Below are 22,238 nucleotides of genomic sequence, written 5' to 3'. Positions count from 1 at the left end.
CGGGGCACAGGCTCCAGACGCGCAGGCTCAGCAGCTGTGGCTCACGGGCCCAGCTGCTCCGTGGCATGTGGGATCTTCCCAGACCAGGGCTCGAACCCGTGTCCCCTGCATTAGCAGGCAGATTCTCAACCACTGCGCCACCAGGGAAGCCCGAGGTGCTAGCTTTTAACAGAAGGGGTAGATGGGACATTTCTGAGCCCCAGGTTCAGAGGAGTCTGGGGATTCAAGATTTTCAGGGGCTTCCACTCTTATGTCCGCAGTCTATGTGTCAGGGTCCCATTCTTTCCCAAGTAGGGTCGTGACCTTGCTTAGCAGGCCCGATTATTTTGAGAGTACATAACTCTTTTACACCAACTAGTATGGCAATAATCAAAATGATGAATAATTACAAAGTGTTGGCCAAGATGTGGAGAGACTGAAACCCCCATCTATTGCTGAAGGGGATGTAAATGGTGCAGCTGCTATGGGCTACAGCAAGGTGGTTCCTCAAATGGGGGTGCAGGGAGGGACTCCACCCTTATCTCCTTTGGCTAAACATTAGATCTGCCGGTTTTTGTTTCCCCGGAAGGAATTGCCCAGAATGGGGCTTTCTCTGCAGGGAATCAAAAATTTATGACTCCGGTGCTCCAATTTTCATTCCAGCATTTCCGTCATCCCTTACAGAGTTGCTCCTCTGTTTCCAAATCTCATGAATTTGGACTTGAACCAACAGCTCCCAATACCAGTACCCCAGACTTTTCTATAACCTGGGCCGGCCGGCTTTGCAAAAACTATCAGAGCTCAGCTCAGAGAAATATTTATTAAAATTTTTTGTGCAAGAAACATTGCTTTATTGTTTCTTGTGGTCATACAAACAGTACAAACTTATGGCCAAAAATTAATAAAATCTGAAAATTCAAAAAAGTATAAAGATAAGCACATCTCGATTGGGTCCAGCTACATTTCAAGTGCTCAATAGTGACTACTGTATTACACAGGGCAGTTCTAAAACTTTTCCTGGATAAATAATCAGAGATGTGGACAAAAGATGAACCAAAGATGTTTGTCTCAGGATTACCTGTAATTGAAAATTGGAAGGATCCTAGTCTATCCAACAGTAGAATATTCCACAAAATGTCAGCTCCATGAGGCAGGGATTTTTGTCTGCTTTGCTCATTGCTATGTTCCAGTGCCCAGAACGATGCTTGGCACAAAGCAGGTGCTCAATTAATATTTTAAGTTGAATCAACGAATACGCACACATACATACACACACACATATAATATGCAGATATACTTCTTGGCTCTGTGCCTTGTGGTTAATTAACACCCAACAAATGGTATTTGCTACTATTTTTGTTGTTATTGACAATAAATTGGACCACAACCCTCCCACCAGGTACAGAGAAGAGCGTGAAGACTGGGATTCCTCTCTTTTGTCTGAGTCTCTCCTGCTGTCTCTCAGAGGATATTGTCGGAGAACAGGCTCTGGTGGGGAGGGAGCTGTCGGAAAATGCTATCTGTGAAAGAAGAGAGAGCATAGAATGGCGGGAAGGATGGAGGTCAGGAGACCTGGATTCTGGTCCCAGGTCTGACACCAACTCATGGCCCTCTCGGGATCGAGGCCCCCCACCCCGCCCCTAGAAATGAGGGGGGCTGACCCGGATGGCTCTGGAGACCTTGCCTGTAAGAGATTCTGGCATTCAGAGGATGGCACATGTCCAATCCTCTTCCACCTGGGGAGGGGCCCCTCCCTGGAGTCTGCGTCTCGGAGAGGTTCCACAGCTCTGTCTAAAACCATAGGCCTCGTACGTCAGGTCTTGGGGCTGAAAGGGTGAAGCACATGGTCACATTGGAGGGTAAAGCACATCATCACACTGGAGAGCTGGGCCTCCCACCTTGGCACTGGGTCTCAGTGAACATTTACGGTGGACAGGTGGACACTGTGATGTGCTACCTGGATCCCCTTTGAGGAAGGCCACACCCCCTCCTGAGTTGTCCATTCAGTGGCTGATCCATGTTAGGGTATAAAGACCTGCCACCTCAGTCTTCTGCAGGACAACTCTGAAGGCCGTTGAAGCTCCAGGGCTCCCCAGCTGCACCTCTCCCTGTGCTGGTACCCGCTTAATTCCCCTCCTTTACACAGGTGTTGGATCCAATGGTCCTCCCCTGAAACATCCTGCACGTAAACTTCATCCCAGAGTCTGTTTCCTAGGAAACCCATCTATGGCATCATCAACCCTCCCCACCCCAGCATGAGAAAGATCTCTACTCTTGGAGTGGAAAGATCAGGCCCTCATCCCCTACTTAGCTGGGTGACATGCCCACCTCCTCAGCTGCTCTGAGTCGCTCATTTGTCACATGATATTGAGGGGGGAGGGGATACAAGGCAGGATGTTTAGCTCAGTGGAGTAAACACTGGCGTTGGAGTCTACCAAGTTAGAACCCCAGCTCCACCACTCCCTGGCTGAATGGCCTTGAGCAGGTGACTTCACCTCTCCGAGCTTCCTTTCCTCATCTGTAAGATGGGCGTAGAAAACATATCTCATGGGGTGTTGTGAGGATTTAATGAAATAATGAAATTTAAGGGGTTTAGAACAGAACCTTAGCCCAAAGCAGGTATTTATTAAGTGGTGGTTGTTATTGTTTATTTTTCTTCTTAGTGGAATGAGTCAACTGGAGCTGTTAAAAAAGTTACTTCCGGACAAGGAGGCATAAATTAAAGAATGAACTCTGGATGAGGGATGTGAGAAGTCCAGGAACTCTCTGTATGGGGCCAAAATGCCTTGTAAAATAGAGAGCACAGCCTGACACTATCTGAATGTGAGTGACCTCTAGCAAGAGGCAATTTCTTAGGAAAGAATGGTCTCTATCTACCTGCCCCATGCTGTGTGGAGGGGGTGGGGGAAGGACGGCAGGGAAGAAGCAGAAGGTCTCACCGACACAGCCCAGGAGCCTACTGGAGACCCGTCCGATTTCTCAAAGCATGGGTAACTCAGCCAGGCTCTAGCCTCTTGTGCCAGCCGCTGCCAGCTATATGGGTCTCCACCACCAACGTTTCCTGTAGGTTCAGCCGGGTCCAGAATCACAGGCCTGAAGAGCAATATTTAGAGAGAGAATAGGTGAGAAGCTGGGCTATGTCTGGGGGGTCTAGATGCTCCTGGAAGAGAAAAGTACCAGCCTGGCACAGGCTGGGACTCAGGGCAGCAGGAGGGGACCAGCAGGGCACTGCTCCCTGGGGTGTGTCCTGGGTGCCCTGCCCTATGGAGAACAGTGAGGAGAAGGAGGAGCCTTGCATTTGGGCTTTGATAGACTTCGGTTTGAATCTTACCTCTGACCTTTATTAGGGGTGTGACCTTGGGCAGGTCTTTTGACCTCTCTAATCCTCAGTATCCTCATCTGTGAAATGGGGAGAATTGAACATCCCTACCTCCAAGGATGTTGTATGAGGATCTAGACAAGCATGTGAAATGCTCAGCACAGTAATTGGGACATAATAAGGGGTCAATACATGGCAGTTACAATAATCATAATTTTTACTATGCTATTAGAGTGTGTTAGTCTTATAGCAAGCTCTTAGTTCCTGGGAGCAATTATTATTGTTGCAGCTGTTGTTATTTTAGTTGAAATTTCAGCTGTTTCACTCATTTTTTGTTAAGGTTTGGACAAGCTCTTTACCTTTCAGAATCTTGGTTTAGTCATCTGTAAAGCAGGTAGCATAGTGCCTGCCTCACAGGGTTGCTTGCACATTGTTTTTAAAATTAGATGGAAGGGCTTCCCTGGTGGCGCAGTGGTTAAGAATCCACCTGCCAATTCAGGGGACATGGGTTTGATCCCTGGTCCGGGAAGATCCCACATGCTGCAGAGCAACTAAGCCCGTGTGCCACAACTACTGAGCCTGCGCTCTAGAGCCTGTTCTCTGCAACAAGAGGAGCCACCTTGAGAAGGAGCAATGAGAAGCCTGTGCACTTCAACAAAGAGTAGCCCTTGCTCGATGCAGGTAGAGAAAGCCTGCACGCAGCAACAAAGACACAAAGCAGCCAAAAATAAATATATAAATAAATATATTTTTTTAAATGCTTAAAAAAAATTAGATGGTAGTAGTCAAGTGCCCAGCAGAATCATTAGCACCAGAAGATGATCGATAAATGTGGAACTCTCCCACTTCTTACATTTCCAAGGTGTCACAGCTGTAATCACGGGTTCATTTATGTGGGGAGCTAAGCCATGTGGGGATAGAGTACCTGGGTTTTACAAGTTGCCTTGACAGGTATTGTCCAATAATAGGGTTTTCAAAGTTGTAATACTTTTTCCAGTAGATGCAAAGCTTCTGATGCTTCAGGACTAATTCCAAGACAGTCTGAAATCCCTGAGCTGTGCTGAATCTTGTTTCCATGCTTCCTTGCTCCCAAGCATAGACTGTCAGGAGCTCCAGGGCATACTGTGGGGGCAGTGGCTTCCCAAGCTTCTCCTTACACTGAGTAGAGGAAAAACAATCAGAAAAGTGGGTTTCTCTAGCTTTCGTGTAAAGCACATTTCTCATGGACCAAATTCAGCCTGCCACTTGTTTTTGTGTATAAAGTTTTCTGAGAGCAAATCCGCACCTATTCATTTATGTGTAGTTTATGGTGGCATTCATGCTACAAAGGCATTGTTGAGTATTTGTGACAGAGACCGTGTGACTTATAAAGTCTAAAATATTTGCTAACTTGCCCTTTATGGAAAGTTTATTGACCCCTGGTTAAAGGTTTGAGCTCTGGATTCTGACTGATGTGGGTTTGAATCCTGGTTCTACCATTATCTGATTTGAGCAGACAGTGTAGACTCTTGGAGCCTTATTTTTTCTCATTTGCCAAGTGAATGGTAATAATTGCACCTTCCTCAGAAGGATACTAGGAAAATTAACTGAGAGGAAGGACTTGTAGTGTTCCTAAGAGCCTAAAGAAGCAAAGAATTTTTTTTGTTTTTTTCTGGAGGAAGATATTTAATCCAAAGTCTCCAACTCTTTCACAGATAATTTTCATGTACAATGACCATCACATAAGTATCCAGGCACACAAAGAAACAAGACACCCAGAGTGATGACTAACAAAAACAAAAAATAAAATAGTAATAAGTCCACAAAACTTTCCGCTCTATTCCACCCCTCCCTCCTCCTCATGTCCTCACTCTCTTCCTTCCCTCCCTCCTCCTCCTCCGCTCTCTGTCTAGATGGGACATGCCATACCATTTGGTACCAGTGCTTCACAAGGCGGATGAGGCTCTTCAGCTTGGTTGGACGCTCCTTCAGGAAGGCTCGCTGCAGCTCCGTGAAGCAGGGGGAGAACTCGCCCTCTCTCCCCAGGAACTCGCACTCTCGGATAAGCTGGACGTAGACTTTAGGGTCAGGTCTGTAGCCTCTGGTCAACTGACCTGTTGGGAATTAATCCATAATGTGAAGATGTCAGCTCTTCTCTGAGTTTCTTTCAGTCCCTCTGAGGAGACAAGCTCACTGACCATGGGGGGCAGTGGAAAGGTCAGCAGGCCCAGAGCCAGGAGGCCTGAGGGCCATCCCCAGTCCTCGCTGCTCCCATCTCCACTGCCGCCACCCCGTCCAAGCCAGCATCATCTCTCACCTGGACACAGCAGAGATGGCAGCAGCCTCCTTCCTGGATCCTCCACAGCCCATTCTCCACCCAGCGCCCACAGAGGCCTTTTAAAACCTGATCCTTCCACTTCTTGCTTCCCAGGACATCTGAATAAAATCCAAAGTCCTCGCAGTGGCCCAGGAGGTTCGGTGTGACCTGTCTCCTGCCACCTCTGCCATCTCACCTCTTGCCTTGATCCCTTTGCTACTTACTCCCCTGGTTATTTCACTTCTTCAAATATGCCAAGCTCATTCCTGTCTCAGGGCCTTTGCGCTTGCTGTTTCCTCTTCCTGGAGGCCCCAGATCTTCCCAGGTTTGGCTTCCTCTCATCCCTCGGGCCTCGGGTCAGAGGTCACCTTCCTTGTTGCCCTGTCTAAAAACGCCCTCTAAGCCCCATCATTCTCTTTTGAATCACCATATTTAGTTTTTGTCACAACAAGTTATCCTTTCATTTATGGTATTTAAATTATTATTGTCAGGCTCCAGGAGAGAGGTTCCCTCTCTGTCTCATTTATGGCCATAGAACAGTGCCTTGCACATGGAAGGTACTCAGTGGAAACTGAGCCTCAGAGATGTACTGCTTCCTGTCCCAGTGTTCCTGCACATTGTCTACCGATTCCAACCCTCAGACAAATTTGATGATATTTCCTTATGCTTTGGATAAAAGATGAAATTAACATACTCTGTTTACACCAGATATACGCTGCCTCGTTTTTAGAAAGAGAAGATTCACACACTTTGCCAAGAGTAAAACTAGTAAGCTTGGCAGGTGTTCTATAAAAATATACTGCTCCCAAATTGTACCAATTTGTTGTTAATGTCACTGCAGTGGCTGAGTGTGACCCTAAACATTCTTGCCCCAGAAGAGATGCTAGGATCTCCTCCCCACTTGAAGGGATGCCCTGTTTAATAAGACTCTCAAAGTGAGAGAGATTTCTGCTCAGAAACATGCAAAGAGAGCAGAAGAAGCCCTGACATAGGACAAAGGCTGAAACACCTCGTGGCTGACAGTGCTCACCCAGGGCATCAAAAGCGGGCAGGACATCAAACTCCACCCACTCGTGGAGCTGAGGGGATCTAAGCACGAAGCTGAGAGCACGGGGATTCTTCCATTGCTGTTTCTGGACTTCAAACTTCACTTCAAATGTTTCCTCCCTTTGACAGGCTTCCAGCTGTCTCCTAATTTCCTCGATGAATTCTCCTCGGCGCTCAAGTTGTTCCTGAAAACTTTTAAGATTGGTGAGGAAGACGACGAGGTCAGCATCTGATCGGCCCCTGAGGGTCGTGCCTTTGCCTGAGGAGCCACCCTAAAAATGGTGATGAGAATGAGAACTGACATTTATCATTGAGAAGAGCCTCCCTAAATAAAATGCTGAGAACAATCACTAACATTTTGAGTACTAGCCACTGTTCTGAAGGCATTACCAGTCTTAACTCCTAGAATGCTCACAAGAACTCTGTGATTTAGCTACTATTATTATCTGTTCCCATTTTCCAGATGGGGAAACAGATGCTGAGAGAGATTATGTATCAGCCCAATCACACAGCTGGTAGGTGGCAGAGATGCAATTCAGTCTGTGTTCTTTACTCCCTGTTCTTTACGACCTTATATGATTAATACTGTAAACTGGCCCATGGCTTATTTTACTTGATCTGCAAGCCCTGCAAAGTACTGGGAATTATGGATGATGAAATTGAGGCACAGAGAGGTTAAGTGACTTGCCCAAGATTTCACAGCAGCAGGTGCTATCTGCTTTCAAAACTTATACTCTTAACCAGCTCATGAGTCTGCAGGAATGGTGAGTTCCCAGCCTGGTCAATGATTAGCGGATTGTTGATACTGCTGGGCTTCAGTTTGTCTATCTCTGTGGCAGACATGACATAGGTGGTTTATAAACTTCACCTGGGCATTTGTTAAAAGCTTATAGATGGAGGCCCTCACCCCAAAAGCTATTTTCACAAGCTGTGGTTATAGTTTTGGCATGGATAAATCAGAAACCACCAGCCCCAGAGACCTCAACCTTTTGCTCTCTGTCTGTCTCTGTGGAAACGCTTGCTCTTCCGGCCTCCTTCTCCCCAGCCAGGCAGTTCTGGACTCACCTTCACAACTTTGGACACCCGAACAGGGTGGGAGGCCCATCGGAAACACCTCTCCTTCAGGAAACTGCAGATGATGTGGATGGCTTCATTGACCTGTGTGCGGAAATCCTCGTCTGGCAGGAGGTGGTCTTCGATGAACTTGTCTAGAAACCTGGCCGGGGTATCACTGAGCTCCATCATGACGCTGGGACGGGAGAGCCAGAAGGGGCAGAGCTGGCGGGGAAAACCTTTTAGCTTCTATCTCTTCTGCTGCCTGGGTCCAGGAGGCTGTTAGTTTCATTTCGCTGGAAGGGAGGAGCTGTGCCCTGAGTCTGGGCTGCTGTTGGTTTCGTTTCCTTGGAAGGGAGGGGCTTTGCCCTGAGTCTTTGTCTCTCAGCAAATCCAACATTCCTTTGATTCTGAACCCTGTTCGTTCTCCCAGCTCTTTCCTCCAGTATCCCAGAATTACTCCCTGCCTTTAACAGGCAACCTAGAACATCCGGTCTTTCTTCAGACTGTACTCTGAAAAGGTACTTTTTAACCCAGGTTAGTACTTCACCCAAGAGTAATCATGAGTAAAAACACACTTTTGGTTTCCTTTTCCTCTTTTTTCGTTGCTGACAAAATTGTTTTATAGTCTCCTGTGATCTTTGCAGCAGTACATGTATATTGCAAACAGAAATGGTCAGAAAAATCCAGAAGCATAAAGTCCATCCCTGATCCTAAACCTCAAAGACTACAACTATAACTACTTTGGTGCAGATCTTTTCAGATGTTTTTCTAGGTTAACACACACATACACACAAACATAATTTGTCTCTCTCTCTCTTTTTTAATGGCATGACTATAATGATTTTACTTTTTGATTAATAGACTTTATTTCTTAAGGCATTTTTAAGTCGACAGAAAAATTGCGAGCTGTCTCTAGCTGTGCATCTTTGAACACGCGTGTAACTGGGCATGCCTCAATGTCCCAATCTGTAGAGAGGGCAAACTTTTCTTTCTCACTCACAGAACTGCTTCTGAGGATAATCTGAAAGAAGAGACACAAAAGGGGATTTGAAAGGTATCAAATGCTGAGCATAAATAAAGGGCAGGGACTTACCTGGCGGTCCAGTGGTTAAGACTTTGCCTTCCAGTGTAGGGGATGTGGGTTCGATCCCTGGTCGCGGAGCTAAGATCCCTCATGCCTCGGGGCCAAAAAACCAAAACATAAAAACAGAAGCAGTATTGTAACAAATTCAATAAAGACTTTAAAAATGGTCCACATCAAAAAAAAATCTTAAAAAAAAAATAAAGGGCAATTCTGACTTTAAAAATCTTCATTGGGTCTTAAATGGTTTCCTGTTCCCATTTTCACAATGGTCACCAGGGCAGCTGTTTCACTGGTGGTTGCTGTTAACTCTACTTCTGGAGGGTTGGGTAGATGGGGTGGTGGGGAGAGTTATTTAAGAAAAGCAATTTGCATGTGGCTGGGATTTATGGGAGTGCAGGACAGGAGCCCAGGAGCTAATGTTCTCTATTGCATCGTATGAGAAAATTACACCAAATTATGAAAAATCAGACTTATCCCTGACATGCGTATTCTTTTGTTAAGAATTCTTCATTCGAAGAGAATCTGGAGCAAAGTCCACACTGGCCTGAGTTTTTAGCCATGACCTTAAGGGAAGCATTGCATTCTATTATCAGAGGCGGTGTGGGAGCAGGGGATGGGAGGGAGTGTCTCCCAGACTGGAGAGATCATTAATAAACACTCTTTGCCATGAGTAAGATAGCGATGGTAATTATTTATAACCATAATGGCAGGTATTAACTGAGCACTTCCTATGTAGCAGACTCCACAAAAGTGCTCCTCTCAGATCCCCAACTGCAGAGGACAGATCTATGCTGGCCCATTGTTAGAAAAGTAAAGTTCACACACTTTGCCATAAATCAAACAAGTAAGCCTGGTAGGGGTTCCATAAGAAATGTCTTGGCCCCAAATTGTGCCAGTTTGCTGTTTACTGTTGCTTGCATGGTTTAATCAGGACTGCCCCAGGAGAGATACTACTGGGTGGGCCAAAAGTTTCATTCGGTTTTTTCCGTACGATGGCTCTAGCAGCACTTAGTTGGCTTTAACTTCATTCCAAACAATTTTGTTAGATTGTATGTGACAGCTGTCATATCAGCGTGTATTTAAAAAAAGACATCAAAATTGGTGAATTTTTTGTAGCCATTTTAATATTGAAGATGGAAGAAAAAAACAACATTTTCCGCATATTATGCTTTATTATTTCAAGAAAGGTAAAAACGCAACTGAAACACAAGAAAAGATTGGTACAGTGTATGGAGAAGGTGCTGTGACTGATCAAACGTGTCAAAAGTGGTTTGCTAAGTTTTGTGCTGGAGATTTCTCGCTGGACGATGTTCCACGGTCGGGTAGACCAGTTGAAGTTGATAGCGATCAAATCGAAACAATAATTGAGAACAATCAACGTTATACCATGTGGGAGATAGCTGACACACTCAAAATATCCAAATCAAGTGCTGAAAATCATTTGCACCAGCTTGGTTATGTGAATCACTTTGATATTTGGATTCCACATAAGTTATGTGAAAAAAACCTTCTTGACCATATTTCCGCATGTGATTCTCTACTGAAACGTACTGAAAACGTTCCATTTTAAAAACAAATTGTGACAGGCAATGAAAAGTGGATACTGTATAATGTGGAATGGAAGAGATCGTGGGGCAAGTGAAATGAACCACCACCAACCACACCAAAGGCCCGTCTTCATCCAAGGAAGGTGATGTTGAGTAAATGGTGGGATTGGGAGTCCTCTATTATGAGCTCCTTCTTGAAAACCAAACAATTAATTCCAACAAGTACTGCTCCCAATTAGACCAACTGAAAGCGGCGCTCGATGAAAAGCGTCCAGAATTAGTCAACAGAAAACGCATAATCTTCCATGAGGGTAACACAAGACCGCATGTTTCTTTGATGACCAGGCAAAAACTGTTACAGCTTGGCTGGGAAGCTCTGATCCATCCGCCATATTCACCAAATATTGCACCTTCGGATTTCCATTTATTTCGGTCTTTACAAAATTCTCTTAATGGAAAAAATTTCAATTCCCTGGAAGACTGTAAAAGGCACCTGGAACAGTTCTTTGCTCAAAAAGATAAAAAGTTTTGGAAAGATGGAATTATGAAGTTGCCTGAAAAATGGCAGAAGGTAGTGGAACAAAAGGGTGATTACGTTGTTCAATAAAGTTCTTGGTAAAAATGAAAAATGGGTCTTTTATTTTTACTTGAAAACCGAAGGTACTTTTTGGCCCACCCAATGTGATCTCCTCCCCATTTTTTAGGGACACCTTATTTTGGTAAGACTCTCAAACTGTGGGGGGCGTCTGCTCAGAAATATGAACAGAGAGAGAAAGAAGCCCTGATACAGGACAAAGACTGAAACCCCATGTGGCTGGGAGGGTGGAAGGCAGGCAGTACATCAAACTGCACCCTACACAAACTGTAAAGCAACTACACTCCGATAAAAGTTAATAATAATGAAAAAAATAACTGCACCCCCTGGTGGGGCTGGGGCACCTGGCCACGATGCTGAGTGCCCAGGGCGGCTCAGAGAACTCCACCCTCATCTCTGTTGATTCAACCTTAGTTCTTCCCAGTTTCATTTCCTCAGCAGGAAGTTGCCCAGAGTGGGGACTCAGCTCTGGGCAGTCAGGAATTTATGACTCGGTTGCTTCAAATTTCATGAGAACATTTCCGTCATCCCTTACACACTTGCTCCTCTGTTTCTGAACCTCATGAACTTGTACCTGAACCAGCAGCTCCAAACTGCAGCACCCTTGAGCTTTCTGTCACCTGGGTCTGCCAGCTTTGCCCAAACTATCAGAGCTCAGCTGACAAATACTTATCACAAAAGGTTTTGAAAGAAAAGGCTTTATTGTTTCTTGTGGTCATTCAAGCAGTACAAATTTACAGCAAAACAAAAATCGCAAAATTCAGAAAAGTACAAAGCTCACTCACCATGCTTTAATCGAATATACCCACTGAAAACATTTAGGTCTTCATGAAACCAACCATTACAAAATGAAATTAAAGAAAACCTACTAAGTACAATAACATAAAAACAAGTATCTAGGAATGATATGACAAAACACTTAAGACCAATGCAGGGAAAAACTATAAAACATAGTTACAGAGTAATTCAAGAAGAGGAAAATTAATGGAAAGAAGCTCCAAGTTTGTGGATTGGGATTCTCAATAGATGTCATCTTCCCTGAACTAATTTATGGAATTCTAATCAAATGCCTCCCCGTATTTTGGGTGAAATTTCACAAATGGAGTATAATATTAACATAGAAATAGAGCCAAGAGAAGACATTGGTTTGGATAAGAACGGAGTTTTCTACAAGATATTAAGAATTAACACCAGGCTAGAGTAATTAGTCAAGGTAGTATTAACTCAAGGATGCCAAAGTTGACCAATGGAACTACACAGACTCACACACAGACGGGCTCTGGACATATGTTAGAGGTGGCTTTTACAGAACAGTGGGGAAAGGATGGTCCCTTCAACAAATGCTGCTGGAATGTTTGGTGACTTGAGCAAGTGCCCAAATCTCAGTGTATTATTATGACAACAAGAATAAGAACCATCTCACAGGGATGCTGGAGGACTCAAAGGAGGAACAGTAATATGGAGAAGCCAAAGACTGTTTTGCAGCCACACACGTGACCAGTGACTCAGGTGGTAAGAACATGCTTGATCTTTTGTGCATCCTTAAGGGAGTTTTTATTGAATGGACTTCTGTAAATGCAATGTTGTTTTTGGTACCAAGACGGGGTGACAATGTGAGTTGGTAAGCCTATTGTCTAATCCAGTGATTCATTCTGGGGCAGAACATATGTGTAATTTTACATTTTCTAGTAACCACAGTAAAAGAGTACAAAGACAGAGATGAAATTCAATTTGATTTAATGCAGTATTTCTAGAAGTTGTTCTTTCAACGTGCCATTAATATCAGGTCACATGAGGGAATCAGGAGGTCACACCGGCACCTTCCAGGTGCTGACTGGAGACCCATCCCAATTCTTACAGCATGAGTACCCCAGCCAGACTCTAACCTCTTGTGCCAGTAGCTGCCAGCTATATGGGTCTTTACCAGCCACATTTCCAGTAGGGTCAGCTGGGTCCAGAATCACAGGTCTGAAAAGCAACAGTTAGAGAGGGGCAGGTGAGTATGTGGGCTGTGTTGAGGGGGCCTAGAGCTCCTGGCAGAGCAAAATACCAACTTGGGCAGACTGGGACTCAGGGCAGCAGGAGGGGCCCAGGAGGGCACTGCTCCCTGGGGTGTGACCTGAGTGCCCTCCCCTACGGTGGGCATTGAACACAAGGAGAAGGAGGCTTGCATTTGGGCCTTGATAGACCTGGGTTTGAATCTTACCTCTGCTCTTTATTAGTGGTGTGTCCTTGGGCAGGTCACCTGAATCTCTAATCCTCAGTATCCTTATCAGTGAAATGGGGAGATTTGAATAACCCTACGTCAAAGGATGTTGTATGAGGATCTAGACAAGCATGTGAAGTGCTCAGAACAGTAACTGGAACATAATAAGGGGTCCATACATGTCAGTTTTAATAACCAAAATTTTACTATTCTGTTCGAGTGTGTTAGTCTTACAGCAAGCTCTTACTTCCTGGGAGCAGTCATTATTGTTGCTGTAGCTATTGTTATTTGAGTCAAATTTCAGCTATTTCACTCATTTTCTGTTAAGGTTTGGACAAGCTCTTATTTCTCCAAACCTCAGTCATCTGTAGAATGGTTAGCATAGTGCCTGCCTCACTGGATTGGAGGTTATTATTTAAATTTATTATTTAAATCAGATGGTAGGAGTAAAGTGCCCAGCACAATGATTGACAATAGATGATGATCAATAAATATGGATCCCTCCCACTTCCTACATTTCCAAGGTGCCACAGCTGTAATCATGGGTTCATTTATGTGGGGAGCTAAGCCATGTGGGGATAGAGTACCTGGGTTTTGCAAGTTGCCTTTTCAGGTATTGTCCAATAATAGGGTTTTTAAAGTCATAATACTTTTCCCAGTAGATGCAGAGATGCTGGTGCTTCAGGACTAATTCCAAAACAGTCCGAAATCCCTGAGCTGTGCTGAATTCTGTTTCCATGCTTCCTTGCTCCCAAGCATAGACTGTCAGGAGCTCCAGGGCATATTGTGGGGGCAGTTTTTTCCCACGTCTCATCCTACACTGAGAAGAGGAAAAAAAATTAGGAAAATGAGTTTGTTCAGCTTTTATGTGAAGAAGAGTTAATGCCTATTCTTCTCAAACTATTCCAGAAAATTGTGGATTAAGAGATGGTTCCAAACTCATTCTACACCAAAACCAGACAAAGATATTACAAAAAAAGAAAATTATAGGCCTGATGATCATAGATGCAAAAATCCTCCACAAAATATTAGCAAAGCAAATTCAACAATATATTAAAAGATCATACACCATGATCAAGTTGGATATATTCCACCGATTCAAGGATGCTTCTGTATCCACAAATCAATCAACGTGATACATTTGCATTAACAAAACGAAGGATAAAAAGCATATGACCATTTCCACAGATACAGAAAAAACATTTGAGAAAATTCAACAGCCATCTGTGATACAAACTCTTAACAAGGTGGGTATGGAGAGAACATAACTCAATATAGGCCCTATACGACCAACCCACAGCTAAACCATACTCAATGGTGAAGGCTGAAAGCTTTTCCTTTAAGATCAGGAACAAGACATATATGCCCACTCTCCCCACATATATTCAACATAGTATTGGAAGTCCGTCCATGGCAATCAGGCATGAAAAAGAAACAAAATGCAAGGACTTCCCTGGTGGCGCAGTGGTTAAGAATCTGCCTGCCAATGCAGGTGACACGGGTTCGAGCCCTGCTCCGGGAAGATCCCACATGCCGCGGAGTGACTAAGCCCGCCCCATGCACCACAACTACTGAGCCTGCGTGCTGCAACTACTGAAGCCCACGGGCCGACAGCCCGTGCTCCGCAACAAGAGAAGCCACCGCAATAAGAAGCCCGTGAACTGCAAGGAAGAGTAGCCCCCGCTCGCTGCAACTAGGGAAAGCCCACGCGCAGCAACAAAGACCCAACAGATCCAAAAATAAATAAATAAAATAAATAAACTTTAAAAAAACATTAAAAAAAGAAACAAAATGCATCCAAATTAAAACAGAAGAAGTTACACTATTGCTATTTGCAGGTGACATCATACTATACATAGAAAACCCTAAAGACGCCACCAAAAAACTTTTAGAACTAAAAACTGAATACAGGAATATTGCAGGACACAAAAACAATATACAGAAATCTGTTGCATTTCTATACATGAATAACAAACTATCAGAAAGAGAAATTTTAAAACAATCTCATTTACAATTGCATCAAAAAGAAGAAAAAAACTAGGAATAACTTAACCATAAATGTGAAAGACCTGTACCCTGAAGTATATAAGACTTTGATGAGAGAAACTGAAGATAACAAAAATAAAAGGAAAGATATACCATGCTCATGGATTCAAGGAATTAATATTGTTACAATGTGCATAGTACCCAAAGCAATCTACATGCGCATCACTGTGGTATGTGATTTACTACTGCTGTGCCATGTTACTATTTGCAAGTGAGAAAACGGGCGGGACAAGATGTTAATTCATTTGCCCAAATTCAGACAGCTAGGAAGTGAACAGAAGAGTGTGTTGGGGGGTGGGGGTGTTAGCACTCATTAATTTATTGAGTAATTACTTACTGAGAACCTATTATGTGCCAGGCACTATTCTAGGTTCTGGGGATACAGCAGTGAAGAAAATATACAAATCCCTTCTTTTATGTACATTTTTAGTGGGGAGACAGGCAATAAACAAATAAGCTCATGCAAAGGCCCTGAGGCTGGAGTAGAGTTTCCCTCTTGGAGGACTAATGAAGAGGAGAGCATGGCCTGGGGGAGTGGTGAGGGGGCAGAGATGGGGGTTCAGAGAGGTCGAGGGCAGATCCTGTGAGCCTCCCAAGTGACTTGGACCAGGGTGGGAGTGACTGAGGTGGTGATGGCTGATGATAATGGGTATATTTTAGATACAGGACCAAGCCATTTACAGACTGGTTGGATATGTGTGTGTGTGTGTGTGTGTGTGTGTGTGTGTGTGTGTGTGTGTGTGTGTGTGTGTGTGTGTGTGAAAAAGATAAGAAAGAGCCACGGTTTTGTCCAGAGTAACTGGAAGGGTGGAGTTGTTATTTCCTGATAAGGGAAGACCAGGAAGAATGAGATACATGAGTCCACTGGCACCTGTCCCGGGCCCTACCCTTCTTCTCCCTTTCCTTTCCCCCCTCCCCACAACCTCTACTCTTCCACCTTCTTCCTCTCATCCTCTCCCTCCTTGTTCCCTGCCTTCTCCCCTCCTTCATGCTCTTTCCCTCCTCTCCATTCATCTCTGTCCATCTCCCTCCTTCCTCCCCCATCCTTTCTGATTCCTCTCCTCCTCCTCCTCCCGCTCCTCTTTCTTCTCTTCCCCACTCCTCTCCCCTCCCCTCCCTTTCCTTCTTCCCCCTCCCGCTGCCTCATCCTTGCTTCCTCCCCACACCTCTCCCTCCTCCTTCCCTCCCTCTATTCCACCCCTCCCTCCACCTCTTGTTCTCACTCTCTTCCTTCTCTCCCTCCTCATCCTCCTCCTCCGCTCTCTGTCTAGATGGGACATCTATACCATTTGGTACCAGTGCTTCACAAGGCGGATGAGGCTCTTCAGCTTGGTTGGACGCTCCTTCAGGAAGGCTCGCTGCAGCTCCGTGAAGCAGGGGGAGAACTCGCCCTGTCTCCCCAGGGACTCACACTCTTGGATAAGCTGGACGTAGACTTTAGGGTCAGGTCTGTAGCCTCTGGTCAACTGACCTGTTGGGAATTAATCCATAATGTGAAGATGTCAGCTCTTCTCTGAGTTTCTTTCAGTCCCTCTGAGGAGACAAGCTCACTGACCATGGCGGGCAGTGGAAAGGTCAGCAGGCCCAGAGCCAGGAGGCCTGAGGGCCATCCCCAGTCCTCGCTGCTCCCATCTCCACTGCCGCCACCCCGTCCAAGCCAGCATCATCTCTCACCTGGACACAGCAGAGATGGCAGCAGCCTCCTTCCTGGATCCTCCACAGCCCATTCTCTACCCAGCACCCACAGAGGCCTTTTAAAACCTGATCCTTCCACTTCTTGCTTCCCAGGACATCTGAATAAAATCCAAAGTCCTCGCAGTGGCCCAGGAGGTTCGATGTGACCTGTCTCCTGCCACCTCTGCCATCTCACCTCTTGCCTTGATCCCTTTGCTACTTACTCCCCTGGTTATTTCACTTCTTCAAATATGCCAAGCTCATTCCTGTCTCAGGGCCTTTGCGCTTGCTGTTTCCTCTTCCTGGAGGCCCCAGATCTTCCCAGGTTTGGCTTCCTCTCATCCCTCGGGCCTCGGGTCAGAGGTCACCTTCCTTGTTGCCCTGTCTAAAAACGCCCTCTAAGCCCCATCATTCTCTTTTGAATCACCATATTTAGTTTTTGTCACAACAAGTTATCCTTTCATTTATGGTATTTAAATTATTATTGTCAGGCTCCAGGAGAGAGGTTCCCTCTCTGTCTCATTTATGGCCATAGAACAGTGCCTTGCACATGGAAGGTACTCAGTGGAAACTGAGCCTCAGAGATGTACTGCTTCCTGTCCCAGTGTTCCTGCACATTGTCTACCGATTCCAACCCTCAGATAAATTTGATGATATTTCCTTATGCTTTGGATAAAAGATGAAATTAACATACTGTGTTTACACCAGATACATGCTGCTTCATTTTTTTGGGATTTATCTATTTGTTTTTAATTGAAGTATAGTTGATTTACAATATTGTGTTATTTTCAGGTGTCCAGCAAAGTGATTCAGTTACAAATTTATAAGATATTGAATATAGTTCCCTATGCTATTCAGTAAAACCTTGTTGGTGATCTACTTTATATGTAGTAGTGTGCATCTTTTGCTGCCTCATTTATAGAAAGGTAAGATTCATACAATTTGCCATAAGTAGAACTAGTAAGCCTAGCAGGTGTTGTATAAGAAATGTCTTACCCCCAAATTGTACCAATTTGTTGTGTAATGTCACTGTGGTGGCTGAATATGACCCTAGTTATCTTGCTCCGAGAGAGATACTAAGATCGCCTCCCCATGTTGAAGGGATGTTTATGTTTTAATAGACTCTTGAACTGAGGAAGATTTCTGCTCAGAAACATGAAAAAAAAAAAAAAAAGAGGAAGAAGCCCTGACATAGGACAAAGGCTGAAACACCTTGTGACTGGGAGTGCTCCCCCAGGGCATCAAAGGCAGGCAGGACATCAAACTTTACCCCCTGGAGGAGCTGAGGGGACCTGAGCACGAAGCTGAGAGCACGGGGCTTCTTCCTTCGGTGTTTCTGGACCTCAAACACCACTTCAAATATTTCCTCTCTTTGACAAGCTTCCAGCTGTTTCCTAATTTCCTCGATGAATTGTCTTCGGTGCTGAAGCTGTTCCCGAAAACTTGTGAGACTGGTGACGAAGATGACAAGGTCAGCATCTGATAGGCCCTTGAGGGTTGTGCCTTTGCCTGAGGAGCCACCCTAAAAAAGGTGATGAGGATGAGAACTGACATTTATCACTGAGAAGAGCCTTCCTAAATAAAATGCTGAGAACAATCACTAACATTCTGAGTGCTAGCCACTCAGTGTTCTGAAGGCATTACCAGTCAACTCCTAGAATGCTCACAAAAACTCTATGATTTAGCTACTATTATCATCTGTTCTCATTTTCCAGATGGAGAAACAGATGCTGAGAGAGATTATGTATCAGCCCGATCATGCAGCTAGTAGGTGGCAGAGATGCAATTCACACCCTGGTTGCCTTTTTACAGGGTCTGTGTTCTTTATTCCCTGTTCTTTTTGACCTTATATAATTAATACTGTAAACTGGCCCATGGCTTATTTTACTTGACCTGCAAGCCCTGCAAAGTACTGGGAATTATGGATGATGAAATTGAGGCACAGAGAGGTTAAGTGACTTGCCCAAGATTTCACAGCAGCAGGTGCTATCTGCTTTCAAAGCTTATACTCTTAACCAGCTCATGAGTCTGCAGGAATGGTGAGTCCCCAGCCTGGTTGATGATTAGCAGATTGTTGATACAGCTGGGCTTCAGTTTGTCTATCTCTGTAGTGGACGTGACATAGGTGGTTTATAAACTTCACCTGGGCATTTGTTAAAAACTTACAGGTGAGTCAGTCACCTTGAGCCGGGCGAGCGCTGTGTTCTGAGCAGGGGCAGCAGGACAGTGGGAGTGCAGACCGAAAAAATGCAGACCACCGGGGCACTACTCATTCCTCCTGCTCTGATCTGCTCTTGTACCAGGGGTCTGAGTAGGCCTGTGTCTGCCTCCTTCCTGAGTAGGCCAGAGATCCCATCTGAACAGCCTTCTTACAGCAGTGTCCCACTCCAGGTGGCCAGGCGGGAGTTCCAGACCAGTGTTGTCTCCCGGGACATTGACACAGCGGCCAAGTTTACTGGTGCTGGGGCTGCCACAGTTGGTGTGGCTGGTTCAGGGGCCGGCATTGGAACAGTGTTCGGCAGTTTGATCACTGGCTATGCCAGGAACCTGTCTCTGAAGCAGCAGCTCTTCTCCTATGCCATTCTGGGCTTTGCCCTGTCTGAGGCTATGGGACTCTTCTGTTTGATGGTCGCCTTCCTCATCCTCTTTGCCATGTGAAGCTCCATGGAGGTCACCTATCCACCCCCGCTGCTTCGACTCCAGGCCATGCCCGGTGCTAGAGTGTGCTAAGCTTTACCACTAAACACAATGTTTCTCTAAAAACAAAACAAAACAAAACAAAAAACTTACAGGTGGAGGCCGTCACCCCAGAAGCTACTTTCACAAGCTGTGGTTATAGTTTTGGCATGGATAAATCAGAAACCACCAGCCCCAGAGACCTCAACCTTTTGCTCTCTGTCTGTCTCTGTGGAAACGCTTGCTCTTCCGGCCTCCTTCTCCCCAGCCAGGCAGTTCTGGACTCACCTTCACAACTTTGGACACCCGAACAGGGTAGGGGGCCGATTGGAAACACCTCTCCTTCAGGAAACTGCAGATGATGTGGATGGCTTCATTGACCTGCGTGCGGAAATCCTCGTCTGGCAGGAGGCGGTCTTCGATGAACTTGTCCAGTTGGTTGGCTCGGGTCTTTCTGAGCTTCTTCATGATGCTCAGGCAGGGACAGGAGAGCCAGAGGCGGCAGAGTTGGCTGCCAAACCCTGTTAGCTTCTACCTCTTCTGCTGCCTGGGTCTAGGAGGCTGTTAGTTTCATTTTCTCGAAAGGGTGGAGCTGTGACCTGAGTCTGGAGTGTCACTGGTTTCCTTTCTTTGAAAGGGAGGAGCCATACCCTTGTTCTTTGCCTTTAAGAAATCAAAAACCCCTTTGACCCTGTGTCTCCCAGCTCTTTCCCCTGCTCTCTGAGACTTGCTCTGCCTTTATCCAGCCCCCTAGAACATCAGGCCTTTCTTCAGACTGTTCTGAAAATGTTGCTTTTTAACCCAGGTTAGTACCTCACCCAAGAGAAATCATAAGTAAAAACTTTTGGGGGGGTTTCCTTTGTCTTTTTTTGTTACCTACAAAATTGGTTTATGGTCTCCTACGATCTTTACAGCAGTACCTGCATATTATAAAAAGAAAAATGTCAGAAAAATCAGGGAGCATAAAGACCATCCAGGATCCTAAACTTCGAAGACTACATCTATAAACATTTTGGTGGAGATCTTTCCAGATATTTTTTTCTAGGTTAACGCACACACACGTACACACAAACTCTAACCATGTATCTCTTTTTTCTAAATGACATTGTCCTATACTTTCCCCCCTTTTGATTAATAGACTTTATTTCCTAAAGAAGTTTTGGGTTTAAAGAAAAATTGAAGTACAGGGTTCACTTATGTCCCCTCTCCTTCCACCCATAGTTTCCCCTATTATCAAATTTGGTGTGGTACATTTGTTGCAAGATGAATTGATATTGATATGTTATCATTAAATAAAGTTCAAAGTTTACATTAGGGTTCACACTACGTTGTACATTTTATGGGTTTGCCAAATGTGTTGTCTCCACCAATTATGAAATCATTGCAGAATAGTCTCACCTGTTGCTCCACGATCTCTTGAGTTTAGATGTTTCTTCTCTTCTAATATATGCATTCAGTGCTAAAAATTCTCCTCTAAGCACTGCTTTCACTGTGTCTCTAAATTTTATTTTTTCTTTTCCTTGAGTGTAAAATATTTTTTCAATGTCTCTTGAGACTTTTAGACCCATGTGTGTGTTAGAAGTGTGTTATTTAATCTCCAAAGATGTTGGAATTTTCCAGATCTTTCTTTTCTTGGTTTCTTGTTTAATTCCATTGTGGTAAAGAGCATACCTTGTATGCTATCTATGCTTTTGAATCTGTTAAGGTGCGTTCTATGGCCCAGACAGTAGTCTATCTCCGTGAATATCCCATGTGAGCTTGAGAAGAATGTGTATTCTGCTGTTGTTGGGTGAAGCAGTCCGTCAGTGACAATTAGCTATCTTTCTGAATCACCCTTCTCTTAACCAGCTCATCAATTAATTGACACTCCCCACTCCTTCTGTATAACATATTGACTTATGCCTAAGGCATGTGGGACCATGAAGGGGATGGGCATTCGTCTATGTGACACTCTATACATACAGTTGGAATGTATGTTTATCAGGGATTCTGTTTGCTCCCAAATGCTTTTTGGGCAATCGTACTTGTTAATGAAATATATACTTTTGACAAAATATACGTAAACAAATCCAGCATGAGTGCGAAAGCTATCTGTCCTTAGAAAACCAGCACTGAATTCTTTGGAAAGATGTAATAAAGCCTAGTGCCGTAAAACAGTGTAGAGAATTAGGTATGAGTGAGACAACTCTAAAAGAACTGAGGGCATAATTGGAAAAATCCAGAATTAGGCCCTCATGTCTTTGCAGGTGACTTTACGTTCTTGTTTTCTTTAAAGAAACAGAACAAGAAATTATAGATGGCTCATTCTTGTGTGTTTTATGCAAAACAGATAATGCAGGACTGCAGTCAGGGGATCTGCCCTCAACGAGGTTTAGGTCTTCTTTGAATGACTGGGAAATGAAAGCATTATTTGTGGGCCCAGGGGACTACAAATGATGTCCTGCCTATACAGTTGAAGACCCACAGGAGGAAGGGACTTGCTCAAGCTCACATACTGTCCCCATTTTCCAGATGAGGAAACCGAGACTCAGAGAGGTTAGGTTCCACAGCTAGTGACTGACAGTCAGGATCTGAATGTTGCACTGAGTGGATTAACAAGCTGGTGTGCTTTTCTGGTCAGGTGATTTCTACCACACCACGTTGCCTCTTAAGCTATGTTTGGTTTCAGTGGGGAAAAAAGAAAATTCGTCAAGTTACGTGTACTGATATTTAT

General features: G+C 44.7%; 3 protein-coding genes across 5 annotated transcripts; 1 reads left to right on the top strand and 2 right to left on the bottom strand.

Moving 5' to 3' along the window:
- Window positions 1-796: 796 nt before the first annotated feature.
- LOC103002794 (2'-5'-oligoadenylate synthase 1-like) lies at window positions 797-8,062 on the bottom strand. 3 transcript variants are annotated; one of them, XM_057526684.1, is made up of 7 exons: window positions 7,707-8,062; window positions 6,625-6,913; window positions 5,207-5,391; window positions 4,224-4,456; window positions 2,919-3,072; window positions 1,641-1,805; window positions 797-1,499 (listed from the first exon to the last, which is right to left on the bottom strand). In XM_057526684.1, exons 1-6 carry the CDS (start codon window positions 7,884-7,886, stop codon window positions 1,683-1,685), a joined length of 1,164 nt encoding a protein of 387 aa, XP_057382667.1. In that variant the 5' UTR covers window positions 7,887-8,062; the 3' UTR covers window positions 797-1,499; window positions 1,641-1,682. The 3 variants fall into 3 exon arrangements, with proteins under 3 accessions (XP_057382667.1, XP_007170948.2, XP_007170947.2); XM_007170886.2 differs by having other exon boundaries at window positions 1,659-1,805; XM_007170885.3 differs by having other exon boundaries at window positions 1,664-1,805; window positions 7,707-8,061.
- A 3,564-nt stretch (window positions 8,063-11,626) lies between these two features.
- On the bottom strand, window positions 11,627-20,240 carry LOC103003537 (2'-5'-oligoadenylate synthase 1). The gene is given in 5 exon segments (XM_057526686.1): window positions 11,627-12,891; window positions 13,717-13,949; window positions 16,472-16,589; window positions 18,070-18,371; window positions 19,814-20,240. Coding segments are annotated over 5 exon segments (993 nt in total). The 5' UTR covers window positions 19,994-20,240; the 3' UTR covers window positions 11,627-12,731.
- On the top strand, window positions 19,022-19,592 carry LOC103003252 (ATP synthase F(0) complex subunit C1, mitochondrial-like). The gene has a single exon (XM_057526685.1). The coding sequence runs from the start codon at window positions 19,097-19,099 to the stop codon at window positions 19,505-19,507; it is 411 nt and encodes a 136-aa protein (XP_057382668.1). The 5' UTR covers window positions 19,022-19,096; the 3' UTR covers window positions 19,508-19,592.
- Window positions 20,241-22,238: the final 1,998 nt, after the last annotated feature.

Source organism: Balaenoptera acutorostrata, chromosome 13 (assembly GCF_949987535.1).
Source record: "Balaenoptera acutorostrata chromosome 13, mBalAcu1.1, whole genome shotgun sequence".
Classification (NCBI taxonomy): Eukaryota; Metazoa; Chordata; class Mammalia; order Artiodactyla; family Balaenopteridae; genus Balaenoptera; species Balaenoptera acutorostrata.
This window is presented reverse-complemented; position numbering and strand designations above follow the sequence as displayed.

Coding starts and splice junctions, on each gene's coding strand:
- LOC103003252 (XM_057526685.1), top strand. CDS start 19,097: ATGCAGACCACCGGGGCACTACTCATTCCTCCTGCTCTGATCTGCTCT.
- LOC103002794 (XM_057526684.1), bottom strand. CDS start 7,886: ATGATGGAGCTCAGTGATACCCCGGCCAGGTTTCTAGACAAGTTCATC. Junction 5,392..6,624: donor GCCCGCTTTTGATGCCCTGG/GTGAGCACTGTC, acceptor AATTCCCAACAG/GTCAGTTGACCAGAGGCTAC. Junction 1,806..2,918: donor TAGGCTCCTGGGCTGTGTCG/GTGAGACCTTCT, acceptor TCACCCTTTCAG/CCCCAAGACCTGACGTACGA.